This window comes from Cucurbita pepo, chromosome 13, assembly GCF_057944985.1.
Source record: "Cucurbita pepo subsp. pepo isolate OVF chromosome 13, ASM5794498v1, whole genome shotgun sequence".
Taxonomy (NCBI): Eukaryota; Viridiplantae; Streptophyta; class Magnoliopsida; order Cucurbitales; family Cucurbitaceae; genus Cucurbita; species Cucurbita pepo.
The window spans coordinates 12,448,488-12,456,717 of NC_141810.1; the positions used below are offsets into that span (position 1 = coordinate 12,448,488).

Genomic DNA, 8,230 nt, shown 5'->3' on the forward strand with positions numbered 1-8,230 from the left:
TAAAAAATACCATTAAACTTTTATAAAAGTTAAAAAACATTCTCGGTACCACTCATTCACTATTCACGAGACTGTTTATGTAAAAAAAACTGATATTTTCACCCAATTTGAATATTTTTGTTTCGATTTTGTAAAAAAAAACTTAGCTTGAACTAAAGTTGATTTAATGTACGAAAAAACATGTTAAACGTTACCGTGAAATTGAAAATATGTCTTTAGTATAATTAAAAAACATGTTACAGGAATCATATTATCAAAGTTTGAGTGTGAAATTAACTAAGTTGATGTAAGAGCATGTTAAATGTCACGATGCACGTTTTCGAGATATATATTATCGAGTCAACCCGATCAACTTGAAAATAGAGTTATAATCCAATCTAACCCAACTTTCTTTAATTTTAAGATTGGTATGAATATTAAGAATATCTGACATTTGTAACTGATGTTTTGTGACTTGTACATATATGATATTTATTTTATGAAATTTTTGCTAATATATATATATATTTTAAATAATTAAATAATAATTCAATAACCCAATTTAATCGAAGTTGTGAATTTTATTAGGATTGCTACCCAGTAACCCAAAATTTATTTGAACATATCTGGTTGTACGCAACAAGTTTGGAAGTGGTAAGATTTTGGACTGTGTGTGTCCCAAATCGATCTGTGGTGGTGACTGAAGCGATAACAGAGAGAGTAATGGCGGGATGTTAGCGCTTATCGGCGCCTAATTGGTTCCTGTTTGAAGCGAAGGAATCGTAGCAGAGACGACAACAATGGCGGGCTGTTTAGCCACTGCCACTCTTACAACCACTTCTCCTCAACTTTCCTCTTCTTCTCCATCGAACTGTCGCCCTCTTTTCAGTTTCAGGAGGCAAATTGTCGGACTGGGTATTTCCTCCGTAGCGCCAATCCTCCGTCGACGACGTGTGCCGTTTCAATTAGGTTTCAGAAGGTACGATGAGAAAGGCCGGTTTCGTGTCGATTATGTTGCAATTCCAGTGTCGAATTGCACCAGAAGTGGTGCGGATACCGATTTGGATTTTACAGAGTCGATCGATTGCGTGGGGACTGCTCAGGATGTGGAGTGTGTGGTTTCCTCGACTGATGAAGAATTAGGGATTTCTTCTGATTTTGATAATGATGGTGATGGTTCTGTGGCAGTCTTGGAGAAAGCCTGGGAGTTTGCTGTGTTGGTTTCGCCGTTTTTCTTTTGGGGTACGGCTATGGTGGCCATGAAAGAGGTGCTTCCAAGGTCTGGTCCTTTCTTCGTTTCCGCCTTTCGTCTTGTACCTGCTGGTTTCCTCTTGATTGCCTTTGCTGCTTTCCGCGGTCGCCCCTTTCCTTCTGGGTTTTCTGCTTGGATTTCCATCCTTCTTTTCGCTCTAGTCGACGCTACATTATTTCAGGGCTTTCTTGCTCAAGGCTTGCAGAGGACATCCGCAGGCTTGGGTAGTGTAAGTTTCACGTAAATGTCTACATACTTCATTGCAGATTTCTGAAATTGATAATTGGTGTATTAGTATGTGTATATGTTGGTAGTGCTGTTAGGCAGAAATGAAAAAAGAAATCAAGAACACAATTGAAGACGAGAAAATTATTTCATCTTCTTTGCTTGATTGATTAAGGGATCCTTTATATTGTATCCCTTACGATTTTGAAGAAGATTCAAAGATAAACTAACCTCCGGTTGTTTTGAAGCGTATGATCCAAACAATTAGAAACGTATCAAGTAATTTGCAGCATTCCCTTAAGCTGAGTTCAATTGTTGACGATGCCACCACATGTTATTTCTTTGATGCCCAGCTATTGCCCCCAAAACCTATTATATAGTAATGTAGGTTGGTATGGTTGAAGAACAGGATTGAAACTTCAGTCTTTTCCATTGTATTTTGATTGAAAGGAAGGGGAGTTTTGATTTGTGAATTGTTATTGGACGAAGGTTGAATTTGAATATGGAGATGGAAATGACATCCAGGAGGAAGTAGTCGGTTTTTTCTGAATTTATAATCTTAGAGATTATAGGAGTAGGTTCTTACTTGAGCATGTGGACTTTCAACCAATTTCCGGAGAGAAGAGAGAGACACCACTTGCCGATGTATTTCATACTAGATCTGGTAGATTGAAAACACTAGGCTTACTTCTTACACGGATTCGCAGGAAAATTCGTTAGGAATTTTAGAACATTCTCAAGATAGACTTCATGTATGCTCCCATTGGAAGTATAATAAAGTTGAAAAATGTTGACAAACTTATGGCGATTACTTTCCATTGATACTTATAGCATCCTTCCCATATTCATTACTTGGAGTTCTCTTGATAAGAACTTTTGTATTTATGATCTGCCTCTCATTTGTACCAACTGGGGGGAACTTTAGCTTTTGTAGGCTTTATATATTATCATTCATTTCATTTTTCCAATGACAAAAAAAGGGGGAAAAAAAATCACATTTGGCACTTTTCTCTCTATATCTCTGTACTCATTCAAGGATCATACGAAAATTATATTTATATCTCTTGTTTCTGTACCTACGCCTTCATTGCAGGTAATAATTGATTCTCAACCATTAACCGTGGCAGTGCTTGCAGCCTTCTTATTTGGTGAGTCCATCGGTTTAGTTGGAGCCGCTGGACTTGTACTTGGAGTTTTAGGACTTTTACTCCTTGAGGTACTCGTTTTTCCTCTCCTCGGTATAGTTGGGGCTCTTGTGTTAGTGTTACTGTCTTACAGATGCATTATATAACTGGATGGTTATAGAGATGTGCATGATTAATGAGACTAACAAAGTGTAACTATCAACAAGCTTGATTTATGTAATTTGTGGCGGGATTGGTGAGCTTTTGGGATGATGAGATCCAATTTTCGTTAGAAATGAAAACCGTAATTTTATATATCTCTGCTCTAATAATGCAGGGAGGTTGTGAACATAAAATTTATACTGGATTTTGAGAACTACTGTGTACTCTTCGGAATCTTTAGAACTGCAATCTGATCATATCTTTTAATATTTCAATCTCACTTTTCATTTTCTTTGTAAACTTTGATTTTAACCATCTTATGAATGCTCAGCTTGGCTTCTTGGCTTTTTTTAAATAAACCACTTTTGTTCTCTCTTTCTTCCACAATAGAATAATGGTCTTTTGTGTGCGGTGTGCGCGAATGTCTTTATTTTCTTTTAGGCATTATGTTAGTACGATTATTCAAGAGTTATATTATATGAAAAGAGGTGGCATTAACGAAATCACGCGACCCATCTATCTGCACTTTATCCAAGCATAGCTTCTGTTTGATGTGGCACTTGGTTTGACAGGTTCCTTCACTTACACTAGATGCAAGTAGTTTTTCGTTGTGGGGAAGTGGAGAGTGGTGGATGTTTCTAGCTGCACAGAGCATGGCAGTAGGTACTGTCATGGTCCGCTGGGTTTCAAAGTATTCTGATCCTATTATGGCAACTGGATGGGTAGGATCAACCGTTGAAGTGATCTCTTATGAAATCATATCACTGTTCTTTCTTATGCATTTCAGTATACAGATTTTTTTAGTGGACCCTTTTCATCATCCTTATTAAAAATGTATATGATCGCATGATTGAAGAAAATTAGTTTCCGATCTACCTTCAGCACATGTTCATAGTCCTCATGGGAAATTTCCTGCCCCCTTCGCCCTGTTAACCCATCATTTTGTGATTTTGATACATCAGAGTGAGAGGAAGAGTTGTTGTCCAGTGTAGCATGCAGGCTATTAAATATAGAAAGCATCAAACTTCAATGGAGTTCCTTATTGGAAGTTATGAAATACTTGAAGGATGCCTTTTACAAGGCCTTAGTCTATTGAACTAAATAAATGTAACTTTTTTATGTTACAGCACATGGTGATTGGTGGTCTCCCGCTTTTGGCGATCTGTTTCCTTAATCATGAGCCTGCAGTCAGTGGGAGTCTTCAGGATTTTACAACCAATGATATACTAGCACTCTTTTATGCATCTATATTTGGAAGTGCTGTTAGCTACGGTTCTTTCTTCTATAGTGCAACAAAAGGTTTCACACTTTCCCTAATAGCATTCTCTAGTTTTTAAGGCGTGTTTTGCTTTGAAGTTCAAGTTCTCTCATCTTGTTGCTTTATTCTTTATTATAAGTATGATCAAAGACATAAGAATAACATCACTTTATAGGTCTCACCGTGCCAGGTTAATAGGCATTTTGAAATCCATTTAGCTCAAGGTTCACTGGTTTTCTGATATGCTGTGTGCATCTGATCAAATTCTTAATGCCCCTTGATAATACTTTGTAGACATTCATGGCTCGTTACTTAATCTCCACTTTTGTGCTAATTCTCCATTGTGCATGTTTTTTTTACTTCTTTTACTAACAGGTAGTTTGACAAAGCTTAGCTCTCTCACCTTTCTCACTCCAATGTTTGCTTCAATTTTTGGGTAAGGTTCTACACGCTATTTTACAACAGGGCACAAATACAATGTGTGAAATATCTACTTTACAGACACTTCAATGTTTCCTCCGTTCGTTTATGTCAGGTTTCTATATTTGGGAGAGACATTTTCACCTATTCAACTGGTTGGAGCCGTTGTCACTGTGGTTTCTATATACGTGGTCAACTATGGCAGTAGTTTGGAATGAGCTCACAAGATCTGTTCACGCTTTCAACATTCAAAACAAAGGTTGCCTTTCATTATCGGACATGAAAGGCCAGTTTACATAATACTAAACTTAGAAGAAATTTCCACGATAGGATATACTTGATGCAATACTTTATTGTGCTGCAATCTGATAGTACATGTGCGGTTGACAGATCAATCTTGTGCGTGCAAACGCACTTAGCGATGATGCATGATTTATGGACGTCTGCTATCAAGAGCCCTCGTCGCGCAAATCTCTTGTGAGTTTTGAACTATCAGGGGAAGATCTTTCGTAGCATTTGTAATTTTAGTGATCGTTCGTCGTAGGACGATGCCTATTTGTAGCATTTGTATTCAAATTATGTAATTATGGCATTTGTAATATAAGATTATTGTAATTATATATTTTTCTTGCTTCATAACCTTGATATAATTCAGTTTATGGTTTATATATTAACAAGAACCTAGTGGAAGGAAAGTACACATTTACTGAAATAATTTGCGCTGCTAATATTGAGTGGAAGAATTCAGGAACAGGTGAAATTGTTGCAAGTGTGCAACTGAATAAAAAAGCAGAAGGCTGAGGAATGGAAAAAGACAACAACACAAAAAGAAACGGGCAAATGGCCGAGGTGAGGAGATCTATACAATTCTAATCAGGTGGAGCCAGTGGCTGCAACAGGAATTGTATGAAGAACTTTACTACCACCACCGAGTCTGCCACGGCCAATCCCAGTCCTTTGGGAATTGGATTCCCTCCTTCCGGCTGTTCTCCGCCTGTTATCATCTCCGGTGAGCCCTGGTTTTGATTGCAGACTACTCCCTGAGCCAGTATGTGGCTGGCCTTCCTCTTTGGTGTTCTGTCTTGATGCCCAGGAGTCAGTTGAAATGCCCCAATGGTGCTGTTGAACACTGCCCACAAAACTGCTGCTACCGGAGGATTCCTGATCATCTGTATCTCCCCCTCCAGCAGCAACGACAGGGCCGCCTCCCCTTCTCACAGTGGTGTACTTGTGAAAGCTCGGTTCCAGAATATCGTCATTCATGGCAACTTCTGATTCAACAAAAGGGTCTCTGATGGCAGCCATGCCCTTCAGATTGCCACTGTAAGGTACGCTATGCTCATTTCTACTGGATTGATATGTTGGTGGATTGCTTCTATCCTCGGAGAAAACACATGAGAAATTCGAACCTGTTGCGGAATTGAGATCAGCAACTGCTTCAACAATGGAACAGGCCTTGGTTACACAAGCTGGAAGGGAAACAGGGTTAGCATTCTTTTGATGGAAATTCTGAATGTCTTGAAGCAACATCTTGGTGTAAGATGGTGTTTGACTTTGATTCAACAAAGCTTCTGGATTAATATCTAATTCTCTTGATTGCCTTGCAGATCTGCTCCTTGCCAGTCCCTGGGGTTTCTGATGCTCTACCACGACCACCTCTGTGTTTGACAATGGTGTTGTGGAGGCTATAATATTCACAACAGCTCTGGTAGCTGCGCTGCCTGATTTGTTGCTATTCACTTGGGAAACTGTTACTTTGTGACCACTTTTGGAATCAGTTTTTGGCTTCTGTGACAAAAGATTGCAAGGTATGAATCAATATTAAAAGACTTTCTGGATACTTGAAGTCATGAAAGAATAGGGTGTGTGTAGGTTCCAAATGTACCTGGTAGACACCATTAATGGAGTCCTTAGCATTCAGTTCTTCCGTTTCCTTTTTGCTTCTGTTGTTTATCCTTTTATGTGGCTGTGAATTTGTATCAATTTCGCTCAATGGGTTTCTTCTGTATGGAGATTGCTCTGCTTTTCTTGATGAGCTGCGGCTGAGAGATGGCTGCTGCTGCTGCTGGTTTTCGTCGGCGGCTTTAACATGTTCAATGTTTCTTGCAGGAGACTGTGAGCGAGGCGATGAAGCAACCCTTGAACCCGCCATGGCAGTCGCCTCGCCGACATTTCTTTTAACCGATATCCTCTTAACAGCAGTCACCGTCGTCGAATCATTGTCTCCATAACCACCAGTGACATTGTTGCTCTTGTCCATTTCCATGTGACAGACAGTTGCAGGGACCGAAACCATTTTTGCTGGTCGACTGAGACCACCGCCGTTATTGGCATTGGCATTGGCATTGGAAGTATTCGTTGCAGAGGGCTCCGCTGACCGTCGGCCAGGTGACCGGCTAACACGCCTCTCTCTGCTGCTGGACCGTTGGTTTTGATCTCTCTCCCTACTTGGGGTTCTCCTCCTTCCTTGAGAGGAAGAGTGTCTAGAAGACTGGCGGTGGCCCTGCCTTAGATGGTGGCGTTTCTCCGCCGGAGTTCCAACGTCGTCAACCTCAACAGAAAAGGGATTCTTCCCATCTTCATCTTCATCACCAAAATTGGCAGAATCAACACCATCTCTGCCACAATGATCAAAATCATTGCTTCTCTTAGAACCAGAGTACCTTCTTCCATTGCCTTTAGCAGATGAACTCCGACTCAATCTTCCACACTGAATCAAAATGGCATCAACTTCCTCTTTAGTACAGCTCGAAGTTCTCACCAAACCCACCTTCAAATTTTCACCCAAAGCTCCAGACTCCAAAATCTCACAGGAAGAAGAAGACACATTACCCTCTTCAGGAGGAGGAACAAGAAGAAGAGAAGCCCCATTTTTATCTCTTCCATCGTGGCTCTTCCTGTGCTTAATCACAAAAACCTCCTTCTTCTTCACCGGGTACTCACTTCTTTCTTCTTTCCCCTCACCATTTTCTTGCCCTGTTTTCTTGCTGCTCTTGATTTTCAGGTCAGTGGTGGGCAGCTGAGAAATTGAGATGATGGGTTTGCCGCCATTGCAGGAGCTGGGATCTGGAGTAGGTACATCAGTAGAAGAAACAGCAGAAGGTAAAGTCTTCTTCTTTTTGCTCAAACAAGCACCCATTAGAGAGGATCTATGGCAGTTTTTAGTAGACTAAACTCTAGAAATCCTCCGAAGAGTTGGGGATATGGAAGAAACTCAGCTCTAGAGAGAGAGAGAGAGATTTGAAAGTGGGTTTAGTGAAGAGAAGACAGAGAGACAAGAAAAGAGGGTTAACGGGTGGCGCTCTGTTCAAGAAGCATTTTCAAAATTCTGCAACTTTTATATTTAATGAAGAGAGAGAAAGAGGAGAGAGAAAGTGGAGAAAAAATTCGAAATTTGAGTTACAGAGAGGCAAAGGAAGAATAATTAGAGCCGTTACTTAAGTTGAATGGAATTGAATACCAACTCTCTCTCTCTCTCTCTCTCTATAAATATATATTTTGGCTCTTATTTTCTTTTATTTAATAGCCTTTTTCCCTCTATTTTTTTAAATTATTTTCCACTCTCTCTCGCTTTATTACCTGTCCATAAAAATATTTAACTTTCTATTTCACCTTTTTATTTTATTTTTATTTTTTTTTATTTTCATCAAATTTTCTATTTATTTTAGTGTTTTAATATTATAGCATAAATCTCAAAAGTAATAATATTTATAAGAAATTATATAGTTTTTTAAACCAATTTTACATTGAACCTAATTTCACACACTATACGTCTAGCCAAAATATTATAAGCCGAAATCAAATGGAATA

General features: G+C 39.3%; 2 protein-coding genes across 4 annotated transcripts; one reads left to right on the forward strand and one right to left on the reverse strand.

Moving 5' to 3' along the window:
- The first annotated feature begins 615 nt into the window (after positions 1-615).
- LOC111808757 (nodulin MtN21 /EamA-like transporter family protein) lies at positions 616-5,059 on the forward strand. Of its 3 annotated transcripts, none has more exons than XR_002817126.2 (7): positions 616-1,460; positions 2,550-2,672; positions 3,315-3,464; positions 3,870-4,041; positions 4,376-4,436; positions 4,536-4,706; positions 4,811-5,059. XR_002817126.2 is itself a non-coding variant. In XM_023694917.2 (7 exons), exons 1-6 carry the CDS (start codon positions 780-782, stop codon positions 4,636-4,638), a joined length of 1,290 nt encoding a protein of 429 aa, XP_023550685.2. In that variant the 5' UTR covers positions 616-779; the 3' UTR covers positions 4,639-4,679; positions 4,811-5,059. The 3 variants fall into 3 exon arrangements, 2 of the variants coding, with proteins under 2 accessions (XP_023550685.2, XP_023550684.2); XM_023694917.2 differs by having other exon boundaries at positions 4,536-4,679; XM_023694916.2 differs by having other exon boundaries at positions 4,536-5,059.
- A 63-nt stretch (positions 5,060-5,122) lies between these two features.
- On the reverse strand, positions 5,123-7,601 carry LOC111808756 (uncharacterized protein At1g65710-like). The gene is made up of 2 exons (XM_023694915.2): positions 6,306-7,601; positions 5,123-6,208 (listed from the first exon to the last, which is right to left on the reverse strand). The coding sequence occupies exons 1-2, from the start codon at positions 7,557-7,559 to the stop codon at positions 5,294-5,296; spliced, it is 2,169 nt and encodes a 722-aa protein (XP_023550683.2). The 5' UTR covers positions 7,560-7,601; the 3' UTR covers positions 5,123-5,293.
- Between the last annotated feature and the right edge of the window lie 629 nt (positions 7,602-8,230).

Excerpts from the sequence above, each read along its gene's own strand:
- LOC111808757 (XM_023694916.2), top strand. The coding sequence starts at position 780 with ATGGCGGGCTGTTTAGCCACTGCCACTCTTACAACCACTTCTCCTCAA. Across the intron at positions 1,461-2,549 it reads CATCCGCAGGCTTGGGTAGT|GTAATAATTGATTCTCAACC; the intron begins GTAAGTTTCACG and ends CCTTCATTGCAG. Across the intron at positions 3,465-3,869 it reads CTATTATGGCAACTGGATGG|CACATGGTGATTGGTGGTCT; the intron begins GTAGGATCAACC and ends TTTATGTTACAG.
- LOC111808756 (XM_023694915.2), bottom strand. The coding sequence starts at position 7,559 with ATGGGTGCTTGTTTGAGCAAAAAGAAGAAGACTTTACCTTCTGCTGTT. Across the intron at positions 6,209-6,305 it reads CCATTAATGGTGTCTACCAG|AAGCCAAAAACTGATTCCAA; the intron begins GTACATTTGGAA and ends CTTTTGTCACAG.